The 25,183-nt window shown below is 42.2% G+C and overlaps 2 protein-coding genes across 5 annotated transcripts in view; one reads left to right on the top strand and one right to left on the bottom strand.

Moving 5' to 3' along the window:
* The window catches only part of Gm26650 (predicted gene, 26650), a 180,548-nt gene that overhangs the window by 28,307 nt on the left and 127,058 nt on the right, over positions 1–25,183 (top strand). The window contains exon 3 of one of the 4 annotated variants that reach the window (XR_003950942.1): positions 13,079–13,109. The exons of the other annotated variants lie outside the window; for them this stretch is intronic. The gene's annotated coding sequence lies outside the window, so the exon portion shown is untranslated. Of the gene's footprint in view, positions 1–13,078; positions 13,110–25,183 lie in introns of those variants that run through there. 4 annotated transcript variants of the gene reach the window in all.
* On the bottom strand, positions 99–9,720 carry Gm3278 (predicted gene 3278). Its single transcript, XM_001476676.7, has 5 exons — positions 9,591–9,720; positions 8,696–8,858; positions 7,638–7,769; positions 6,785–6,968; positions 99–595 (listed from the first exon to the last, which is right to left on the bottom strand). Exons 1-5 carry the CDS (start codon positions 9,718–9,720, stop codon positions 548–550), a joined length of 657 nt encoding a protein of 218 aa, XP_001476726.3. The 3' UTR covers positions 99–547.

Raw genomic sequence — 25,183 nt, 5'->3', positions numbered from 1 at the left:
GGAAAGGAAAGGAAAGGAAAGGAAAGAAAAGAAAAAAGAAAAAAAGAAAAGGCAGGTACATTTCTAGATAGTAGGCAACAACTTTATTACTAACCTGAGACAAGTGTTTGTTTCTTGTTTTATTACCAAAATTGTTGATCCGCAAGGAGAAAAAAAAAATTAAAGCTTAAAATAGCATGAAAAGTGAAGCCAGCTGACAATATTATGGAGAAGGAAGCATCTGGTTTGGACTCAGGAAAAAGCCCACTGTGGTAGAGCCCCCTTCTCACCCCACGCCAAGGGTCACCTTGGGTAAAGGAGAATTGGTTGCCTGGAGGAAGAAAAGTGCCAGGAGCTGTCTTCCTGCAGACTTCCAAGAGAACAGAAAGAAATGCCTGGATTTCAGTCCAGGCTAGATGAAATTAAGGCCTGCTCAGACCAAAGAAACCAAAATAAAGGAGGAGCATACAGCCCATTGCAGCCATGGTTATTAGGGATGAGAGGCAACAGTGGTGTATTTCCTGTGCACACTCAGTGCTCCTCCTCCAGCACTTCTCTTTGAGGGAGATCATGTCGTGGTCTGTGCCATGTTCCGGTTTCTGCTGGAGTTTACACACTTAGAGAAGAAGAAAAAAAAAGTCCTGGTAAGCATTTGTCAATTCAACTGTCCCTCCCAGAACATCTTTATTCAGATGGACAAACCAACATGACATATCAGCTGAGATCATACCGTGCATCCCAAGTGTCATAGAGCACCTGAGCTTGGAATTGTTTCTCACCTTTTAAAAACTGCTAGAAACTGAACTGTCAACTACACATTATACTGGAGTTCTAAAAAAAACACCACATTTCTCCAGTTATGCGGGTATATTATATTGAGTAATAACATTGTAGCAATGTCTGAATGTGAATTCAAGAGAGATGTGTGCAACTTAGAAAACCATGTGGATTCCTTATGGGGTGCAAGCGTGCCCTGAACAGAAGTGAAGGCTATGATTGTTTCTCCAGTGCAGGAACCTCACAGGGTTCCTCTTGTCAATCCCCCTATCTGCAAATAACCAGAGACACCTTACAACACAAAAGCCCATGGGTACTTCATAGGTCCTAGAATCTGCAAGAGTTTGCTAAAGAAAAATATTCCCAAGGCCGAGCAATGAACCTTAAAAGTTATGGTCATGAAAAAAACAAAACAACACCCCTGTACATCTATGACTATTGTAGGGCACACATTCAAACACACATAATATTTGTGTTTATGCAATACAAGCATATTGTATTGCAGTGACCTGTTTAGTTTCCCGGTTAATACAAATATAAAAATCTCCCAGGACACTTTGGAGGCATAAAAAACAAATCTTGAAGGGGAAAGATACTTAGTGGGCATAGCATATAGGCAACACAGTCAATGATATGCTTTCCACTCATAAACCGGTCTGGGATTCAGGGTTCTTGTCCTATTATCCAATCTGGCTCAGCAAGTTCCCAAGGCTGTGTAGAATATGTTTGTTTCCCAGCCTAGGCTCACATGTTGGTGGTGGACCAGCCTCTTCTTGTTGCTCACTGTTTCAGACTTGTCCCAAAGTAAACAGTTTCTTCCAATAGGATCTCCCCTTTCCATCACCTGACTGACTTGGTGTCCAAAGGTATGAGCCCAGAGTAATAGGAACTGTCTATAACTAGGATCCAAAGGAACCATTTTCTCCCCAGAATGTGATTGTGCCAGGGCTATTTTGAGTAAGAAAAGGCTGACTAATTGAAGGGCAAAAGCTTGCATGGATTATCTCACACTGAGTTCATGGAAGGGCTGCACCACACAGGACCTTTTCATTCTTCAGCAGATGGACATCAGGATAGCTTCTCCTTCAGGGCTGCTCTGAGGACGACTACAACACTGAGTGCCCTAGACTCTATCGATATCTCCTCCTTGTTCTGGAAACACTGGGTCAAAAAAGACTTCTTTTCTACTTTCTGAACATGGCTTCTGACAGACATACCCAATTTTATACTACCAGAACTGTCTGAAGGTCCTCATTTCTCCCAACCCCCACTGAGGCTGATTTTAACTCTGAGAAAATGATGTTGAAGAACAGTCATGCTGAATGCTACACAGATAAGATAGTGTGAGTACTTTAGATTATCAAGACCCTCAATGGGCTCCTGTAACAGGCCTGGTTTGCTCCACAGCTATGGGAATTCTGCTGGATGCAAGTTCAGCTCCAAACAACTCAATCTCTCAATGAGTAAAATCCAAGACAAACTACAAGGCAAAACTTTACTGAGTAGAGGTAGCAGGAAATGTTATGGTGGCAGGCATTGAGGAAAACAACCTGGAATGCTTAGAAGACACAGTGAGCCACCTGACCTCCCAGTGGTCCTTCACAATTCACCAAGAGCAGAAAAGGGACATAAACACATGGATTTTATAGAGCAACCTCCTCCTTACCTTTATATACCATATCCCTTACATTTGCTCTAATGATTTTAATGAGAATCAATAGCTTTGTCTCTAGTCAGCTAAAAATCTGACCCTACAACAATTTTTGTGTCCTTTTTTTCTTGGTTTTTATGTGAGCATGCAGAATAAATGGACTGCTGTATTTGATATTTCATAGGTGCAAGCTAAAACCTCAGAGTGAATTTCTCATTAAATTTGGCCTCTAGAGACACACACAGATGCATTTATGCACAATCACACACACACACACACACACACACACACACACACACACACACATTTGTATATACAAGCACACATATCACAAAATTACCTAGTATTTCACAAACACACAAATTTAATATAAACATGCTCAGCCAAAGGTGGTCCAAACATACACAAACATACACACAAGACACACAAACATACACACATTATACTGGAGTTCTAAAAAACACCACATTTCCCCAGTTGTGCAGGTATATTTTACTTAGCAATAACATTGTAGCAATGTCTGAATATGAGTTCAAGAGAGATGTAAGCAACCTAGAAACCATGTGGATTCCTTATGGGGTGGGAGCATGCCCTGAACTGAAGTGAAGGCTATGATGATTTCTCCAGTGCAGGAACATCACAGGGTTCCTCTTGTCAATCCCTCTATCTGCAAATAACCAGAGACACCATACAACACAAAACCCATGGGTATTTCATAGGTTACAGTATCTGCAAAACTTTGCTAAATAAAAATATTCACAAGGCCTGGCACTGAACCTTAAAAGTGATGGTCATGAAGAAACAGAAAAACACCCCTGTACATCTATGACTATTGTAGGTCACACCCTCAAACACACATAATATTTGTATTTATGCAATACAAGCATATTGTATTGCAGTGACCTGTTTAGTTTCTCGGTTAATACTAATATAAAAATCTCCCAGGACACTTTGGAGGCATAAAAACAAATCTTGAAGGGGAAAGATACTTAGTGGGCATAGCATATAGGCAGCTCAATCAGTGATAGGCTTTCCACTCATAAACCGGTCTGGGATTCAGGGTTCTTGTCCTATTATCCAATCTGGCTCAGCAAGTTCCCAAGGCTGTGTAGAATATGTTTGTTTCCCAGCCTAGGCTCACATGTTGGTGGTGGACCAGCCTCTTGTTGCTCACTGTTTCAGACTTGTCCCAAAGTAAACAGTTTCTTCCAATAGGATCTCCCCTTTCCATCACCTGACTGACTTGGTGTCCAAAGGTATGAGCCCAGAGTAATAGGAACTGTCTATAACAGGATCCAAAGGAAACATTTTCTCCCCAGAATGTGATTGTGTCAGGGCTATTTTGAGTAAGATAGGGCTCACTAGTTGAAGGACAAAAGTTTGCATGGATTATCTCACACTGAGTTCATGGAAGGGCTGCACCATTAGGACCTTTTCATTCTTCAGCAGATGGACATCAGGATAGCTTCTGCTTTCTGAACATTGCTTCTAACAGACATAACCAATTTTATACTACCAGAACTGTCTGAAGGTCCTCATTTCTCCCAACCCCCACTGAGGCTGATTTTAACTCTGAGAAAATGATGTTGAAGAACAGTCCCGCTGAATGCTACACAGATAAGATAGTGTGAGTACTTTAGATTATCAAGACCCTCAATGGGCTCCTGAAGCAGGCCTGGTTTGCTCCACAGCTATGGGAATTCTGCTGGATGCAAGTTCAGCTCCAAACAACTCAATCTCTCAATGAGTAAAATCCAAGACAAACTATAAGGCAAAGCTTTACTGAGCAGAGGTAGCAGGAAATGTAATGGTGGCAGGCAATGAGGAAAACAACCTGGAATGCTTAGAAGACACAGTGAGCCACCTGACCTTCCAGTGGTCCTTCACAATTCACCAAGAGCAGAAAAGGGACATAAACACATGGATTTTATACAGCTATGTCCTCCTTACCTATATATACCATATCCCTTACATTTGCTCTAATGATTTCAATGAGAATTAATAGTTTTGTTTCTAGTCAGTTAAAAATTTGACCCTACAACATTTTTTGTGTCCTTTTTTCTTGGGTGTTAGGTGAGCATGCAGAATAATTGGACTGCTGTATTTGATATTTCATAGGTGCAAACTAAAACCTCAGAGTGCATTTCTCATTAAATTTGGCCTCTAGAGATACACACAGCTGCATTTATGCACATTCACACACACACACACATTTGTATATACAAGCACCCATATCACAAACACAAAATACAAGGTATTACACAAACACACAACTTTAGTATAAACAAGCTCAGGCAAAGGTGGTCAAAACACACACAGACAAACACACACACCATACAAAAGAAACAAAAACATATACAGGACACAATACACACACAGAGACACACAAACTCAAATCAATGGAAATATTACTGTCGCCCAGCACATTTCCTGTTGCATGAGCACCTACTAGGACCTCTAATGTGTATGTGTATAAGGTTCTTAGACTCAGGCAGTCTTTGAGGCCCTCATCTGTAATTAACTCCTCTTCAGAAACTTTTTTCATGCAGATACTTTCTGGTCCTACGAGGAAGTTACAAGCTCGGCACAGATAACCTGGACAACACAATACCAAATTCCCAAGAAAGACATTCCTAAGAAAAGCCTCCAGCAAGCCCCATGTTGACTCTCTCAGTAGCCTTCACTATAACTACACTGGTTCCTTGGTAGCATCAGAGGAAGACAGTGACTTTTGGTCACTACCCAGGAACTTTTCAACCTAATATAGTTCATGTGATATTAAATCTTCCTCAATATCAGTCAGAAGAAAGCTGGTTGAATGACGTGCTGTGACATTTATGAAATGCAGCACTGTGCCAACTATGAGGAGGAAAGTATCCTGAAACAAAGTCATGCCCACGATATAGTTAGCAAAAATCATGTTAGCAGGGGGATGCATGGTAGGATTCTGTGCATGGTCATGATGGAGACAATAAGACAGACCCAAATCCCCCAGGGAGATAATTCTATGCAGGGAAAGTGAAGACATCTAACACTTATTTTTAACATAGCTGTATTGTTTATCAATTTGTTGAAATAAATAAGAGAGGGAGAGCTTCCTGATAGTGGCCAGGAGATGCAAAGACTACTGGACAGAACAAAACAGTAAATGTCACGTTTATTGAGAGACCAAGGCTCAAAGAAGTAATATAGAGAATGACTGGACAATTCAGATGTCATTGAATGGCCTCCCAACATACAAGAGAGAGACACAGGTCGGAAAAACCATGCACACACAAAAAGAAACACATAGACACACAGTCACAGACACAGACACACACACAAGCACACACAGAGTTGTTGACATAAAATCATAAGTGAGCAGAAAACAATGAGGTATCTGTTATGGTTCAGGACCAAGATAATTCAGACTATGCAGAGGAGATGTTTCAAGGGAGACCCAACGACTCTGCGATTATTTTAGAGGAATAAAAAGCACTAGAGAAGCCGGGTCATAGTGGCACACTACTTTAATCCCAGCACTTGGGAGGCAGAGGCAGGCAGATTTCAGAGTTCGAGGCCAGCCAGGTCTACAGAGTGAGTTCCAGGACAGCCAGTGTGAACAGAGAAACCCTGTCAGGGGGAGGGGGGGGGAGGGAAACATCTAACAAAAATCACTAGAGAACACTCTTCTTGGTAAGAATTTGGGGCATATATTAAGAAATTTTTTCATGAAGCCTCAGAAATCCCACACCAAACCTGAGCCTGTGAGAAGCCTTTCTATCATCTCTGGTCATCAAGACAACTCCAGATTCTAAGGCCCAGGAATGACCACTCCAACAGCACTCAAAGAAAATAGAACTGACAAGCTTCTACTCAGGCTCTCTCAATGTGAACCAAGATATATGAAGCCTGAAGAGACCATTTTGAGATAGAGGGGGAAAGGGAGGAATAGAAAAGCCACCAAAGGACAGCAAAGAAATCCACTTATTTGTCAGTTAATCTAGGCTATCATCGCTTTAAACTATTTCCTACCTAGAATCTCACAAGATCCCTGTAAAGCAAATGTTCTACAGGCCTTTACTTCTTCCTTCAAAGCTCTTGCTATTCTCAACAAGGGCTCCAACACAGCACCCTTCAAACTTAAGGCATGTGCTGTTGTGTTGTGATCAACCTATCTCCATTAGTGATTCTAGCAGAGCAGGAACATTTGCATGCCAAACATGCAGTTTCTTGAACCAGGCTACCTCCACAGAGAGCCATATAGATGATCACATAAACAAACACTTGGAGGAGACATTGGTGAGTGCCTGGAGAAGTTGGTGGACTGTGACATTGGATTGTCTATGTTTATGGTTAGACATGAGGGCAATCTGCCTCTGATACACATCATCCTACCTGCTGTTCCTTTGCACTTGAGGCACAGATGTTCTTGCTGGCCTCCTCACAGAACCTCTTTTCTTCCTCATGAGACAATTGCATTCCAGCCTGCTCCACTAGCAGCTTTCTGTTCTCATTCAGTAATATCCTTACTTTTTCGCTGAGTTGAGTGCACTCACGGAGGAGGTGGTCCTCCTTAATGCTGATCCACAAAGAAAAATTGGTGATTCCCAGCCAGATTCCATTGGCTTTTCACTCCTACAAGTCCCATGATCCCTGCAAGGGCCCTGATCCCCAGAAAGCCCGAGAAGAGTCCACAATATACATAGCAGAACCAAACAAAGACAAGTCAAATCAAGATACCACCCATATTCCAGAGGATTCCACAACCTTCTGAAAACCCTGTCACCAAGAGTTTTCCCTATACATCACAGAAGATCCTCATGGTTGATTATAGGTCTGTGGTACCATAAAACCTTCATCAAGGGAGGGCTTATCCCCTCTGAGAGAGGTGAGACCACCAAACAGGTGTACACTCTTTCCATTTTTGTCGGGAATCCTAGATCTTTTAATTTGTGGTCAGAACCCTAGAGGTTCAGGGTTCCTGGATATTCCCAGCGTGGTGGAAAAGTTTTCTATGTAGAGGATCTTGAATTTGGAAGAATAAAGTTTGGAGGGTCTTGGACACTCTTCACACTTAGGACAACTGTGTCCAAGAGGTACAAATAAAAGACCCTTGCCTCAGGGCAGGGTTCCTGGATAAAAATAACAGATAGCATAGAACCAGAGTCCTTGCTTTTGTTCAAAGTCCTAAAAGGACAGAAGCATTCCCTGCCTAGTTCTGGGGGTTTCAGTAGTGTCACTGACTCACCTGTAGGAATAGTTATCTTCTATCAGTTCCTTGGAGTACTGCATGGAACCAATTATGGACTGGATCATTTCATTCATATCCAATATTGTCTTCTCATGTTGTGATTTAATGATGTTGAATTCAGTGTTCATCCTGTGTTAGGACATAGCCCAAGAAGCAAATAATCTGCTGAATTAAGGATTCAATAATCATGTGCAAACAGTCCGTATCATGGACTACCCAAACCAAGTACATGCCACATCCTGGCTCATTCAAACTGGGTCCCCTTGGTGCTAATTAAACTTACTATCCTGGGCAGAGGACAGCAGAGCCAGGGGACCAAATGGAGCTAGCTGACCTTCAAGAGCTTCCTGGGCAAGCATGAAGGAATAGACTACTTCAATGACAATTTTCCACTACACTGTGCCACAGGCTTGGGTCCAGTAGATATTTGTAATGACTTTCCTCTTATTTTTAAGGCAGGGATTTTCATTCCTTAGGTCCTGTTGTTATTTGATTTCCCAGAGGACACAACTAGTATTTACAGGAGAAAGGCTTTATCACACCTCCTCTCCCAGGTGATTCCTGTGTGACACCAAGGAAACCAGGAGAAAACTTCCCTGATGATCACTTTGGGCCTCTATGGACTCAACACGAATAGGACCTACAAACTGTGCATCACACAAATCCTCAGACCCCATCAAAGGTCCCAGAACCCCAGTCCTGAACAAAACACACACAACTAAGTTCACACACACAGACACAATTAGAATGCCAAATAAATCCTGTGAGGTGCCATCTCTCAGAATATAAGGAACAATACAGGCATTGCATTCACACACTGAGAGACAGTAAGTGTGAGCAGGTCCTTCCAACTGTTTACAGCAACAATCAGATTGCAAGCACCCCAAGGTCAAGTACAAAAAAAAATGATAATAAACACACAGCTCCTTTTTTATCCAACAATTAAACACCTGTCAGGGCTACCTAATTGAATGATGAGAGATGACACAGTCCATTCATGGAAGGAAATTGGGTTAACAGATGGCACACTACAGTCAACAGGGCATAATTTCTACCTGTAGTTCAAATCCTCATATATGTAAAGTTCCAGGATTCCACCCATTTCCTCCATGTCATTGCTGATCTTCCTCATATCCAATTTCAGTTCTTCTAGTTCATTTATTTTTGATCTCTGCTTAGTGATTTTGGAATTTTGGGTTGAAGTATTTCTAGCAGACCCTGCAGTTAGATAAACACAAAAGAATTTGCATACTTGATGGCCTAGGGGCAGGGGAGACTATTCTGAGTCCCAAGAAGAAGATGGAGGGAGAGAAAGATAAAGACAAGGTGAATCCAAAAAGAGCAGAAAAGCTATCTTCCAGCTGGTTTGCTAAGCTATGTTCCTCTTCCTAACCACCATTGTCAGACATATGCCACACTCCCTGTTACAGGCCCCGTTGCCTTGAAATCTATAAGCTGCCTCAGACATAAAGATGTGGGGAACATTGTCAGGTCATATCAGATGGGATGCAGGGAAATCCTGAAGTTCATAGTGCTTAGCACTATCAAGCCCTAATTAATCATGTGTCTTCAAATCCAAAGTGTCTGAGTCCTCACCACATGACATGACCAGGGGAGCATCCTTCTCTGTTCTTTTCATCAGAGAATCAAGTTACCTACAGTAATCTGGAAGATGAAGTGCTTCAACTAACTTCCATGAAAAGACACACTGTTATTCTCATAGTACCCACTCCTGGCATTCTTTGCCACTCAAAATGAAATTAAATAGCTCCCAGAAAAGTAGCTGCAGGTTTGTCAATTCCTGCCTCTGTCAAACTAATCATCAGAAATTCTTGACTCTTTGTCTGACATTGACAAAGTCCAAGGCTTCAGCTTGTAAGACCTACTCCTGGAAGGCCCAGCTCAAGCCTACCTCCACCAGGAAGTTCTCCAACTCTGCCCAGGACTCACTGTGCCTTCTCCAGAATGATTTCCTTCTTCCTTTTTCATGAGAAAGGATTCCCTCTTCCTTCTCTGTTGTTCTGATCTCTCCTTCATCGCCATTCTCTTTCTGACATAGCCTGAGCAGCCAGGAAAACATTCCTGCTGGTGAACCCAGAGCAAACAGAAGGGATGAACCACAGGCAGTTGCTGTCACCACAACACAGGTGACAACAGAGAAGATTCTAGTTCTTTCCTAAATACAAGAGACTCTCCAGGAAGGCATTACTGATGATGTCACTAGCAACTGCCATGACCTAATAGCCAACTGGTTCTCCCCAGCTTGGTCCTTTTCTGGGGTGCCTCTCCTGGAGCCTCTCACGGTCCTGTGGGATCTCCTTTCAAAGCTGGAGAATTCTAACTACTTCATTAGATGTCATGTGCTTTTGAGGGGGAACGTTGGTTAGGACTCTGTCATGCTTAAGGGATGTTGTTAGCACCCAAATCTCTGGGGACTGTGGATGTAGTAGATGTTTCACAACAATAAATATACCACCTGAGTCAATTCATGTGACATACACTCCAATTTCCCAGGGTTTTCCTGTCTCACAGAGGCAAATATCTTTCTCATATATGTTTAACTGTATAAAACCTGGATAATATTTTCTCTTTTTTTCCATTTTTATTAGGTATTTAGCTCATTTACATTTCCAATGTTATACTAAAAGTCCCCCATGCCCACCAGCCCCCACTCCCCTACCCACCCACTCCCCCTTTTTGGCCCTGGCGTTCCCCTGTACTGGGGCATATAAAGTTTGCCTGTCCAAAGGGCCTCTTTTTCTAGTGATGGCCGACTAGGTCATCTTTTGATACATATGCAGCTAGAGTCAAGAGCTTCGGGGTACTGGTTAGTTCATAATGTTGTTCCACCTATAGGGTTGCAGATCCCTTTAGCTCCTTGGGTACTTTCTCTAGCTCCTCCATTGGGAGCCCTGTGATCCATCCATTAGCTGACTGTGAGCATCCACTTCTGTGTTTGCTAGGCCCCGGCATAGTCTCACAAGAGACAGCTACATCTGGGTCCTTTCGATAAAATCTTGCTAGTGTATGCAATGGTGTCAGCGTTTGGATGCTGATTATGGGGTGGATCCCTGGATATGGCAGTCTCTACATGGACCATCCTTTCATCTCAGCTCCAAACTTTGTCTCTGTAACTCCTTCCATGGGTGTTTTGTTCCCACTTCTAAGGAGGGGCATAGTGTCCACACTTCAGTCTTCATTTTTCTTGAGTTTCATGTGTTTAGGAAATTGTATCTTATATCTTGGGTATTCTAAGTTTCTGGGCTAATATCCACTTACCAGTGAGTACATATTGTGTGAGTTCCTTTGTGAATGTGTTACCTCACTCAGTATGATGTCCTCCAGGTCCATCTGTTTGCCTAGGAATTTCATAAATTCATTCTTTTTAATAGCTGAGTAGTACTCCATTGGGTAAATGTACCACATTTTCTGTATCCATTCCACTGTTGAGGGGCATCTGGGTTATTTCCAGCTTCTGGCTATAATAAATAAGGCTGCTATGAACAGAGTGGAGCATGTGTCCTTCTTACCAGTTGGAACATCTTCTGGATATATGCCCAGGAGTGGTATTCTGGGATCCTCCAAGAGTACTATGTCCAATTTTCTAAGGAACTGCCAGACTGATGTCCAGAGTGGTTTTAAAAGCTTGCAATCCCACCAACAATGGAGGAGTGTTCCTCTTTCTCCACATCCTTGCCAGCATCTGCTGTCACCAGAATTTTTGATCTTAGCCATTCTGACTGGTGTGAAGTAGAATCTCAAGGTTGTTTTGATTTGCATTTCCCTGATGATTAAGAATGCTGAACATTTTTCAAGTGCTTCTCTGCCATTCGGTATTCCTCAGGTGACAATTCTTTGTTTAGCTGAGACCCACTTTTTAATGGGGTTATTGGATTTTCTGAAGTCCACCTTCTTGTATTCTTTATACATATTGGTTATTAGTCCCCTATCTGATTTAGGATAGGTAAAGATCCTTTCCCAATTTGTTGGTGGCCTTTTTGTCTTATTGACGGTGTCTTTTGCTTTACAGAAGCTTTGCAGTTTCATGAGATCCCATTTGTCAATTCTCAATCTTACAGCACAAGCCATTCCTGTTCTATTCAGGAACTTTCCCCCCTGTGCCCATATCTTCTATGCTTTTCCCCACTTTCTCCTCTATAAGTTTCATGGTCTCTGGTTTAATGTGGAATTCCTTGATCCACTTAGATTTGCCCTTAGTACAAGAAGATAGGAATGGATCAATTCCCATTCTTCTACATGTTAACTGCCAGTAGTGCCAGCACCATTTTTTGAAAATGCTGTCTTTTCTCCACTGGATGGTTTTGGCTCCCTTGTCAAGGATCAAATGACCATAGGTGTGTGGGTTCATTTCTGTGTATTCAATTCTATTCCATTGGTCTACTTGTCTATCGTTATACCAAGACCATGCAATTTTTGATCACAATGCTCTGTAGTACAGCTTTAGGTCAGGATAACAACAACAATTTTTAAAAAACCTTCTGAGGGCTGGAATTACAAGCTTGTACCAAATCTGGTCAACTTTTGTATGTATTTCCATCAGAGGTTCTTTTATCCTGGAGAACAGTTTTTGCTATCCTAGGTTTTTTGTAATTCCAGATGAATTTGCAGATTGCCCTTTCTAATTCATTGAAGAATTGAGTTGGAATTTTGAGGAAGATTGCATTGAATCTGTAGATTGCATTTGACAAATTAGCCATTTTTACTATATTTATCCTGCCAATCCATGAGCATAGAAGATCTTTCCATCTTCTGAGATCTTCTTTAATTTCTTTCTTCAGAGACTTGAAGTTCTTATCATACAGATCTTTTACTTCATTAGAGTCACACCAAGGTATTTTCTATTGGATTTTACTCTTGTGAACAGTGTTGTTTCCGTAATTTCTTTCTCAGCCCATTTCAAAGGACCAAGTCAGAATCAGTGTCAATCTCTTACTCCCTGCAGATCAGGATGTTAGTTAGCTCTTAGCTGTTGCTCTAGCACTAGGCCTGCCTGTCTGCGGCCATACTTCCAACCATGATGACCTTGGACTCTATGAAACTCTAAGCAAGCCCTCAGTTAAAAGCTTCATTGTATCTTACCTTGTTTATAGTATTTCATGACAGTAATAGAACAGTGACTACCACAGGCAGGAAAGAGTTTCTCTCAGCTTACAGTTATAGACCATCATGAACTAAAGTCAGTGCAGGACGCCATGGTGGAGCCCTGCTTACAGGGTTGCTCCTCATGGCTTGTTCAGCCTGCTTCCTTACACCACAGGACCACCTGCCAAGGCAACCCACTTTTTGCAGTAGGCTTAGCCTTACCACATCAATCCTTAATCAAGAAAATGCCCCCCAGAATTGCCTACAGGCCATTATGAGACAATTATCTCAAACACCTCATGAGGAAGCTACATCTTTTTTATATTTCTTTTGAGGAACTTCCATGTTGTTTTGCCTGTGGCTCCAACAATTTACATTCTTGCCTGGAGTGCGCACAGCTATCCTTTGTGAGGCAGTGGACTGTGTCACCAGAGGACCATGACAACCGGTGACATTGCATAGAGTTTTCTATTGTGATGGGGTATCTAGCTAGGCTCTAAGTGATTAGCCAATGAGCTTCCCTCCAATTCTGTGAAAGATATTCAATCTCTGGTTCACCCAGAGTAAGACTTGTGCATTTTCATCTACCCTGAATAAAACAGTTTAGACAAGCAAGGATTGTCTTCTTCATCAAGGACCTGAAGGGTGTGGGAGACAGTGGGCTGTGGGGGGATGGGGATGGCAGGGGGGGAAGGCTTAGACACACAGAGCTGTGGTTAAGTCTCCTGTAGAGGACCCCTCTTCTAGCCCCTCCATAGCCCTGGCACTCACCTGGAGCTAAGCTGAATTCCCCACACTGGGTTCATCTAGGGCTACTGGCTCCTGTTCCCAACTACTTGAAGTTCTCAGTGGTATCTGCGTACACAAGAGGATTGGGACCACCATTTTCAACTCATCATGGTTCCCAGGAAATTCTTGGTGCACAGGACTCCCCCTCCCCCCAACCCTGCTGTTTTCAGCCAGAGAAACACAGGCTGGGCCCCCTGAGACTGTTTCAGCCTTCCCTGAGCAATGTGGCTCAGCACTCCAGGGGCTAGGAAGAAACACAACCTAATATCCCTGAGTTTTGCCTTCCCCAAGTGGCACATTGGTGGCATTCCTAACCCCCAGAGGGAAGGCAGAGACACAGAATAATGCCTTTACTGTATGCTGTCAGCAGGGCCTGATCTCTCTGCTCTGTTTTTGATATCTGTGCTCACAGGTATGGGGTATGAGGCAGAATGTCACTGTGGTTGATTTGCACTTCCTTGGTGCTTAGGGATAACAAACCTTTATCATAGAAATTAACATTTAGAGTCCTACTTGCTATCATGTGCCACCATACATCCTAATAGATTTATTAGTTGGTATGTTAAATGACTTTTTTTTAATTGCAATTTCTTTCTTAGATCTGCTATTGTGGCAATATTATAACCAAAGTAACTTGGGAAGGAAAGTTTATTTGACTTATACTTCCACATCACAGCTCATCATGGAAGGAATCTGGACAGGAACTCAAACAGTATAGAAATCTGGAGACAGGAGCTGATGCAGAGGCCACTGAGGAATGCTGCTTACTGGCTTGCTCCTTATGGCTTGCTCAACCTAATTTCTTACAGAACCTAGGACCACCAGGCAAGTGACGGCCCAACCCACAATGGGCTGGGCCCACATCCATCAATCTAATTAAGAAAATGTCCTATAGGTGTACCAACAGCCTGATTTTGTGTTGGCATTTTCTTCATTGAGGTTCCCTCCTCTCAGATAACTTCAGCTGGTGCCAAGTTGACATTAAGTTAGCCAGCAGAGAATTGTTATGGCCAAAAGTTTCTTTTCCAATGAAAGCAGTGATTCAGTGAGTTCATGTCCCTGGAGTTCCCTGACATCAGCAAGTTGCCATCATCAGAACCCCCTTAGCAAATGCTCTCAACAGAACATTCTTTGAAACAGTGGACAAAGTGGTGTTCCCCTAACAGCCAGAAGACCAGGGCCACAAATCTGATCTGCTTGTAGAAGTCACTCCCTAACTCACTTGCAAACATCTACAGCTTCATAGCAATCCATGCAGCAACCTTTCCTTTGAAACCTTCAAAACCACTACAAGAACAAACCTGAGAGCTGAGATTGACCTGAATTAATCTTGTGGTGAAAGAATAAACAGAGTGGAGTACTTCCTCCATCTCTGGTCCACGAAGAGATCAGCAAGCAGCTTTAAAAGTGAACACACAATGCAAAATCAAACCTCAGGAAAGAAATCAGTTGAAACAATTTGTCCTTAGTCAGGAACTCTTTCTTGAATGACTGGAGGACTATTCCGGATGTCGGCTGGTCCATTTCTCCAGCTGTGAATATGTGATATTTATTGGCAGTAGATGATAGATGAGAGGCTTCATTCAATGTTTCAAAAGATTTTAAATCTCACAGATGAGAACATAGGCAAACCCAAGGATGAGGTGATATATCTTTTAAATTGATTCTTACAACTACTGCATCATAATGTCGCTCTGTTGGGTTGGTTATTTATCTTGGTGCATCGGTTGTAGCTGTGTATTGTGCCGTGGTATCTTTTTCAAATATAAAAGATGAAAAACTTCTTCATTACAATCTACAGCTACAAAAACCTCCAGCAAAGTGGCTGGAGGCACAGTGGTGGAGCATTTGCCTGCCCAACATGTACAAGGCCCCAGACTCTAGCCTCAGCAACACAAACAACATCAATAACAACAAGCCAACAACAAATGTACCATACAAACTACACAGCATTGGGTTGTAGAGGGAGAGGGTAAAATTGAATAGTTTACTGTCACAAAAATGGTAGTTAAGCACCTCAGGTAACTATCACTGTCATGAGATCCAAAGCACACAAAGATAGTAATCAAAATATGGTTCTGAATACAATTTAATGTTTGTTATAATATTAACCAACAAGTAATATACAAATTTGGTAGATACCAGGGAACTCAATACATGTTCATCTCTTTCCTTCTCTCTACCAAAAGAATTAGGACAAATAGAGAGAGAGAGAGAGAGAGAGAGAGAGAGAGAGAGAGAGAGAGAGAGAGAGAGAGAAAAGACATCAGCTTTTTCCCCCCTTGTTCCTCTTGGTCAGGCCAACTTGAAGCTCACTGTACGCTGAGGATGAATTTCTGCTTCCCACATTTCTACCTGTAGAGTTCTGAGATTACAGACACGAGTCACCATACCTACACAGTGCTAGGAATTTAAACAAGGGCTTTGTATATACTGGCTAGGTAAACACTCCACCAACGGTGCTACATCCCAACCTGTAAAATGCCACATTTTACAGAAAAGAAAAGAAACAAACAGGAAATGAAAGGAAAGGAAAGGAAAGGAATGGAAAAGAAAAGAAAAGAACAGAAAAGAAAAGAGAAAAGGAAAGAAAAAAGAAAAGGCAGGTACATTTCTAGATAGTAGGCAACAACTTTATTACTAACCTGAGATAAGAGTTGGTTACTGGTTTTATTACCACAATTGTTGCTCCACAAGGAGAGAAAAAAAATTAAAGCTTAAAATAGTATGAAAAGTGAAGCTGGCTGACAATAGTATGGAGAAGGAAGTATCTGGTTTGGACTCAGGAAAAAGCCCACTCAGGTAGAGCCACCCTTCTCACCGCACGCCAAGGGTCACCTTGGGTAAAGGAGACTTGGTTGGCTGGAGGAAGAAAAGGCCCAGGAGCTGTCTTCCTGCAGACTTCCAGGAGAACAGAAAGAAATGCCTGGGTCCAGTCCAGCTTTGGTGAGTTCTTGGATAGGACCTTCATGCCTACAAAGGAAAAGGTGAAACCTGAAGATACAGCTCCAAGTGACAAGGCTTGCTCTGAGGCTATGATAGCTGATGAAGAATTATGTTCCTCTTAAGGCAATAAGAAAAGAACGGAAGAAGAATGAAGACTCAGATACTCACAAAAGACTACCGCTTGCTTTCTTCCTGCTTCATTCTGAATATTGTCCAAAGATCATGATTGAATCCCAGGGCTTGTCCACTGGGAATGTAGCAAGGAAATTGGGTGAGATGTGGTCTGAGCAGACAGCCCAAGATAGACCACCATGTGAAGAGAAGGCAGCTGAACTAAAGGAAGTATGAGCTACGGGATATTGCATACCTTGAGTGTGCAGAGGTGATGAAAGATAGAAGGGACCTGGTGGGCCAGGAGGCTCAAAGAAGAATGAATAGATGAGGAAGATGAGGAAGAGGAAAAGGAGGAGGAGAAGATGGAGGAGGAAGAAGAGAAGGATGATGTAGAAGAAGGAGGAGGAGGAGGAGGAGGGGAGGGGGACAAGGAGAATAAGAAGAAATTGGAGGAGGAGAAGAAGAGGAAGGAGGAGAAAAAGAAGTGGGAGGAGGGAGGGGGGAAGGAGGAGGAGGAGGACGACGACAATGATGAGGATAATGGGGATGAGGAGGACGAGAAGGAGGAGGAAATGAGGCAGAGGAAAACCAAATGGTTAGTCTGCGATTCCCATGGAATTTGTGGAGGCCCGGTTACTATTTCATTACAAATGTGAAACTTAAGTACAGGTTAACACTGGCTTCTCTATAAATATCATACAGTTTTTTGTTTTGTATAGGATCCCTACCTACTTTAAGGCTCAGGAAACAGTATTGAAGAAGCTATGGAAAGAGTGAGTGTAAAAACCTGATGAATGGAGAAGAATACTGTGAGAGGCTGGCCTCTGAACACACCATGGCTGTTACACACACACGTTCACAGCAGCTGTGTTTACCTGTGCAAGCCCTTCACAAGATCCAGAGTGTTAAACTTTCCATTGTGGAGGGGGAGGGATTCTCAATACCCCATGCCCTTCCCTTACTGAGTTGCTAATGGCAACTGATAACTGCTAAAGGACAGAGTCACTTTCCTTTGAGAAAGGTGGCCATTGGCAGGTTTCCCACACCCCTTTGTATGACCCAGCAGGCATGCACGAATACAGGCAGCACCAGTGGGACTTAGTGTGTGATTTTATGAAACAACATGAAGTTGGGAGGGATACAGGAGACTTGTTGAGGGAAGGGTGGTGATTCCAAGTGTATGGGAGACCTGTTGGGGGCAGGAGGTGATAGTGGTAATGCTAGAGGGAGTGAACAAGGAATGACTACAATTAAGATACATTGTATACATGTATGAATTTTTTTATTGTATGTTATCAGGATATAGCTCAGTAGTGGGTGCTTGCAGTGCTAACTTAATATTCACAAGGTCCTGAGTTCAATCCCTAGTACTGTGGTAGAGAAAGAAGTTTTTAATACAGTCTGTAGCTCCCCCTCCCCCCAGGGTTTGTTTATGTGTTCATTTGTTTGTTTGAAGCAGTTTCTCTGTCATCAAGCTAGGCTTACACTCACACAGATCCCCCTGCTCCTGCCTCCTTGGTGATGCAGTAATGGTTACTCCACCACCATCTGCAAGCTGGAGGTTTTTTGGAGGCTACTATATACTTAGATTTTTAAAGTTTTGATGTTGAGTGTTCATAAATACTTAGTAGTTTCTTTAATGTCTTGCATGTAGTAACACGGCCAACTTCATAGGCATTCATACTACTAGTATCTCCTTTTTAAGGATGTTTGTAATAAAATTGTGAACATTAAAATATAAAAAATATAACTAGAGACCATCATGAATAATGTACATACTAGTTTATAAACAGAAGTGAAAATGTGAGGTGTGACATCACCGCCTATCTTTGCATCCTCCACTCTTTCTCCTGGCTCTATTCCTCCTTTATGCAAGCTCATAGAAGTAAGAAAGGGAAGGAAGGAAGAAAGCAGGGAGGGAGGGAGGGAGGGAAAGAAAGGGGGGAGAGAGGGGTGGAGGGATGGATGGAGGGAGAGATGGAGGTAAATGGAAGGAGGGAAGGGAAAGGGGAAACCCACATACACTATAATAAAAAAAGAATTATTCAGAGGCTCATGTTATCAACACTGATCTCACAATAACATATTGTGAAACCGTCTAAAAATGCTTTCAAGCATTGTTATACAAGGGTCTCATCATTTCCCTCCGATCTTTAAAGCCACCAAGAACTGACAGACTTCCTTGCATTCTAACATCCTGTTCAACCCAAAACATTTCAACTCTGTGGAAGTGAAAACGAAAAACAAAATAAAACACAACATAGCCCGAGTTCTACAAGAGAATCCAGTTTAAGGAAAAGGTAATTCAAAATCCCTGATACTTATTCAGTCTTTAGAAATCATTTGAAAGGGTGGGAAGGATCAGGGGTTCAAGGCCTTTGAGAGACATTGCCTCAAAAAGCCAAAGGAATAAAAACTACTTGCACCTTTGTGCCTATGTTACCCAGAACTAGTAGTGTCTCACTTGGATCCCCTGAGTGGCAGCTGTCACTCAGTTGAAATCTGAGTTTCTCTATGGGCCTTACAGGAGAGAGTGTCATCATGGTACCCTCTGGGGTTGTTATGGTGGATGTGAAGAGAACATCTACTTCCTCCCTCAGCAGTGCTGTGAGAATGTCCGGGAGATCACATGGTGTGCCCTTACTGAACGTCTTGCCTGATCAACATAACCTTCTTAGATCACAGTCGCCTGTCCATACTTTACCAAAACAAAGCCTGACACAGAGTGCGTAGAACAAAAAAAAAAAAAAAGAACAGTACACAGAATTAAACCCGGGAGAGAAATGGAGAAAGTGGGCAGAATGACACAGGCACACATTTACAAAGCACCTGCCTTGCTCTGGGAACAGACAGAGTCAGATATGATTGGCCAGAGCAGTGGTTCTCATCCTTCATAATTGTGACTCTTTAATACAGTTCCTCATGACCTGAACCATAAAATTATTTCCATTGCTACTTCTTAACTGTAATTTTGCTACCGTTATGAGTCTTAATGTAAATATCTGATATGCGGGGAATCCTGTACAGGGGTTGTGATCCACAGGTTGAGAAAGAACCACTGACATCGTGGTTGACAAAGCTGAGGCTTTCAGTGCATTCTAAACACGTGATATGCTAAACATTAAAATTGGGAAGCAGCAGAAACTCCATGCTTACAGAAGCATTATAAGATCCTCCTGTTTAAAAAAGATTTTAAAAGTGGTGATGTGTGGTACAGAAAATGTTCTCAAAAGAATGTGAAGGCCTTTCGGGTAAAACCACCATTCTAGAAGCTGAAATAAAGATGGTCACTATTTCTAAGCTCCCCTGGGCTAGCACCACCTCTCTGTCTCTCTGTCTCTCTCTGTCACTCTGTCTCTCTGTCTCTGTCTCTGTCTCTCTCTCTGTCTCTCTGTCTCTGTCGCTCTGTCTCTGTCTCTCTGTCTCTCTGTCTCTGTCTGTCTGTCTCTTTGTCTCTCTGTCTCTGTCTCTCTGTCTCTCTCTCTCTCACACACACACACACACACACACACACACACCTATGCACTTATTTCTCACTCTGGGGCTTTTTGTTTTACAGATGTGGGTGTTTTTTGGCTTATTTGGGTTATTTTTATAAGGAGACAGGTTCTGTTATGTTCTTCACACCTAATCCCTGACCTCAAACCATCCTCCTGCCTCAGTTTCCTGAGTAGCTGAATCTACAGCACACACCACCACGTTTGGGCATTTCAGACAGATGAGAGTACTTTTCTACCTAGTGCTTTCCTGACAAATGTTTTTTTTTTTTTATTTTTGTTTCGATTTGCTTTTCTGAGATAGGGTTGAGCTTCATAGTCCTGACTGTGGATCAGGCAGACCTTGACATTGTTGGTGAACGTTTTTTTTCCTAATGTGTAGTTTGCCAATTTGTCCTATTGGCTATGCCCTTTGTCTTATAGAAGCTTTTCAGTTTCTTGTGGCCCATTTATAAATTTTGATGTTAGAATATGAGCTATTGGACTTCTGTTTATGACATTTATCCCCATTCCCATGAGTTTGAGGCTCTTTCCTGCTTTGTCTTCAGTTAGATTCAGTAAATCTGGTTTTATGTTGAGTTCTTTAATCCACCTGGCCTTGAGTATTGTGCCAGGTGACAAATATGGATCAACTTTCATTTTTCTACATACTTACTCCAATTTAGACCAGCGACATTTATTGAAGATGTTTCTTTTTGCATTGCATATTCATGACTTTGTCCATGATCAAGTGTTCATAAGTCTAGTTTAATTTCTCAGTCTTCAAATCATTTCTTTTTCCTTTTTAAATCACTTTAATCTTACATTTCAAATGTTAGCTATTTTTCTGGTTTCCTGCCTAAAACCCACTTATCTCATGCTCCTTCGAACTTCTTCTATGAGGGTGCTCCTCCAGGCACCGACACAGTGCTCTCTTGCTAGCCTAGCATTCCCCTAAACTGGGGCATCAAGCCTTTAAAGGACCAAGGGCCTTTTCTCCCATTGATGTCCAACAAGGCTGTCATCTGGCACACATCTGCTTAGAGCCATGGGTCACTCCATGTGTGATTGGTGGTTTAGTCCCTGGGAGTTCTAGTGGATATGGTTGGTTGACATTGTTGTTCTTCCTATGGTTGTAACCCCCTATAGCTCATCCATCCCTTTCTCCAATTCTTCCACTGGGGACTCTATGCTCATTCCAAAGAGGGGCTACAAAAAGGTGCCTCTGTATTTGTCACTCTCAGGTGGAGCCTCTGAGGAGACAACTATAGTAGGCTCCTGTCAGAAAGCACTTATTGGCATCTTCCATGGTGTCTGGCCTTGGTGTCTGTATGTGGGATGGATCTCCAGGTGGGGAAGGCTCAGGATGGCTTTTGCTTCGTTCTCTGCTCCACACCTTATCTCCACATTTCCTCCTGTGTTTGCTGGCCTAAAGGGTCCTGGATCCACCAACAAGGGGCTTACTCTATACAGGCTCAATTTTACTAAGAAAAGGATTGTTGCAGAATCATACCATGGCACCAAGAAGGTCAATTACAGTAACTTAGGTCCAGCTGACCTGGTAGAGAACTGAAGACCTGAGCTATCTGGGGAAAGGAAGCAGCATGCAGTGTCGCACGGCTCTCTCTGAGGCAACTGCTAGAAACTGCTAAAACTGGAATGGGGATGTTTGTTTGTTTGTTTGTTTATTATAAGGTAGAGTTTGTACATGCCTGTAATTCCAGCACTCAGAAGGTTTTTAAAAAATTGTTGTAGTTAGTATTGCTGTTGTTTCTATTGGTTTTGTTTTGAACTCTCCCAGCTCTTTGCACTGGACCCAGAAAACTAAGCCCATGCTCTGTACAGTCCTATCATTCATGTTAATCAGTGATTTTATTCTTAGCAACCACTCCTCAGATGATCTCATTACTCACTTTCAAATAAGGAAAACAGTCATACAGGCATTAGTTAACTTTTATGGTCTCACATAACCAACTCATCATGACTGTAGAGTGGCATCCCAATCTTTGGAATACCCCAGCTTCTATTTTGGAGATGACAGGCCTCTGTGGAAGACTCCATTAGCTGGCAGAGGACCTGGAATGGCTGCCACCTGAAGGCCAAGGCTGCCCCTCCAGGGTCTCTGAAGCTTGAGGCAGAACAGGAACACTTGGCCACAGCTGGTTCAGGTCTGTGTTTTGGATGAGACCTGAGACCTGGATGAACAGAATTCTCCCGAGTTCTGGTAAAGGTGAGAACAAACACTTAGACATGAGGAGAATATTAGATCTTTGGGATTTGTTAGTATTCCTGCTGTTTCTACTAATTTTAGTTTGAACTCTCCCAGCTATTTGCACTGGACCCAGAAAATTAAGCCCATACTCTGTACAGTCCTATCATTCATGTATTTATTGTAATCAACACAGTCATCAATAGTAAACTAAGTATATTGGTTCATGGTTATAGTCTACTCTACTAAAATAAATGATTTTGACTGATTAACAATTTCTAGTGACTGTGTGAGTACAGGAACACATAAGAAGATATTTAACTGAGAATTAGTAAGTAGTTGCCCGTTTTTCTTCATCCATACATAGTAATATGTAAAGACAGAGTTATTTTGAAAACAAGACCTCTGGGGGAAAAAAAAAACATTCCACGAGCACATATTCAGCAAAAGTTTAAAGTACAAACCTGAACAGAATTATGACAATGACATCTGGTCCCTACTCTTAGATCAGTCTGCTGAGGAGACTTTGAAGGAGATTCAACATGAGCCTAGGGAATCACAGTTTGTGCATCTTCAGGAAGTCATTTCAAAAGATTTCACAGTAAAAGTGAAGTGCTTAAGAAAGCATGAAAATATTGTTTCCCCAAGGAAGAAATCCTACCTCACTTCTCTAAGGAAAAAGCAAGATTAAAGGTAATTCTAATTTTAAAATCAGTATATGTCATTTGAGTGCAAAGATGCATCTGTGAGCCCACATCTGCAGAGCTTAAGAATGTCTAGACAACAGGATCTCAGCATTGAACATGTCCTGCATCTTCTTCACACGCTCAGTCCCAGCTGCATCCTTGTCCTTGGTCATTAAAGCTATAAGGATACAGGTGTAAAATTCCGGGATCCTGTGACCCTGAGATTCTGGGTGTGTCGCAGTTCCTGGGAGACAAGTTGCCTGTGAGACGCTAAGATTCTTGTGTGACTAACTCCTGGGATTCTGGGATCCTGGGATTCTAAGATCCTGGTCATGATAGAGTGAGTGTGTGGAGTGGAGCCTCTTCTGTGGGCTGTGGGACTGTCCTCTGGGTTTGTACCCAAGGTAGATAAGTGCTAGAGTAAACATATGCAAGAAATGATGCGAGCAGTCCTGGGACAGGTGGTGAAAAACTAAAGATATTTAGTCTCAGCATCCAGAGTAGAGTGGTAGAGGCTATGGCTCTTCTTGGTTGTTTGTCATGCTATTGAGCAGCCACCTCCTTATGTATTGTCCCTGATGCAGATGTTGCATGACAATCTATAGATGGCCAAGAATCTAAACTTGCTGATACTCAGTGCAATCTACAGTTGTTAGGTTTATCATCTTGTGGTATTAGGATATTTGATCTCTTTGTCTATTTTTACTTGCTGTAAAAGGAGCCTAAGGCAGCTCCTCATAACTCTCTGTGAGTGCTCAGCATAGCACATTCCTGGTTTGGTAATGTTTTCAATTACAGGGTTAATCTGACCCCTTACACTAGGATTTTTAGAGTCATATAGCACTTAACTAATAACAACCTTTCTACGGGTCAACTGATTGCAGACTGATAACAGCCACGTTCCCCTTTTGGTCCTCTACTTAAGCTTGTCTTAACCTTGAAAAATCCTAAAAGTTACTCTCACGTCTTATTGTCCCCAAATGACAGAGGAGTCTGACTTGCTGTGTCCCTTTCAAGTCGGGTAACAAAGATGTTTTATAGGCTATGTAGTATATAAATTGCCTTGAATCTGCACTAGCTCCATTAGGTTCATAGCAGCCTTAATCATGATAGCCAGTAGCTGGAAAGAACCAAGATGTCCATCAACAGAGGAATGGATACAGAAAATATGGTACATTTGTACAATGAAGAACTACTCAGCTATTAAAAAGAATGAATTCATGAAATTTTTAGACAAATGGATGGATCTGTAGGATATCATCCTGAGTAAGGTAATCCAATCACAAAGGAACACGTATGACATGTACTTGCTGATAAGAGGATATTAGCCCAGAACCTTGGAATACCCAAGATACAAAACACAAAGCATACAAAACTCAAGAAAAAGGAAGACCAAAGTGAGGATACTTTGATCCTTATTAGAATGAGGAACAAAATAACCATGGAAGGAGTGACAGCAACATAATGTGAAGCAGAGACTGAAGGAATGACCATCCAGAGATTGCTTCACCTGGGGATCCATCCCATAAACAACCAGAAAAACCAGAAACTACTACAGATGCCAACAAGAGATTGCTGACAGGAGCCTGATATAGCTGCCAACTGAGAGGTTCTGCCAGTGCCTGACAAATACAAAAGTACATGCTCACAGCCATCAATTGGTCAGAGCACAGGGTCCCCAGTGAAGGAGGTAGAGAGAGGACCTATGGAGCTGAAGGGTTTAGAGCCCCATAAGAGGAACAACAATATGAACTAACCAGTACCTCCAGAGATCACTTGGACTAAACCACCAAACAAAGAAAACACATGATGGATCTCATTGCTCTAGGTAAATGTGTAGAGGAGGATGGCCTGGTTGGTCATCACCGGGAGGAGAGTCCTTGGTCCTATGAATGTTCTATGCCCCAGTAGAGGGGCATGCCTAGGACAGGAGGAAGGGAGTGGGTGAGTTGGTGAGCAGGGGTTGGTGTAGTAAACAGGGGATCTTCAGAGGGGAAACTAGGAAAGGGTTTAGCATTTGAAATGTAAGTAAAGAAAATATCAAATAAAAAAGGCATTTGTTAGGATTTTATAGGATGGTACCTAATTACAATCTTCATTGTTTTTGAATGATGTTTTTTGGCAGACACAGGTGAATCATAAAGTAATAAAATGAACATTGAAGGACCCCCACAGAAACCTATCCCCCAAAAGATTGTGGAATTTATTATCTCTACTTTC

The sequence above is a fragment of the Mus musculus genome, chromosome 14 (genome assembly GCF_000001635.26).
Source record: "Mus musculus strain C57BL/6J chromosome 14, GRCm38.p6 C57BL/6J".
Classification (NCBI taxonomy): Eukaryota; Metazoa; Chordata; class Mammalia; order Rodentia; family Muridae; genus Mus; species Mus musculus.
This window is presented reverse-complemented; position numbering and strand designations above follow the sequence as displayed.

What these genes read in the sequence shown, in the direction of transcription:
- Gm3278 (XM_001476676.7), bottom strand. Translation starts at nt 9,720, where the DNA reads ATGTTTTCCTGGCTGCTCAGGCTATGTCAGAAAGAGAATGGCGATGAA. An exon ending in GAAGATAACTATTCCTACAG is followed by an intron (nt 6,969 to 7,637) that starts GTGAGTCAGTGA and finishes TTTGTGGATCAG; the next exon opens with CATTAAGGAGGACCACCTCC. An exon ending in CAAGTGCAAAGGAACAGCAG is followed by an intron (nt 596 to 6,784) that starts GTAGGATGATGT and finishes TTCTTCTCTAAG; the next exon opens with TGTGTAAACTCCAGCAGAAA.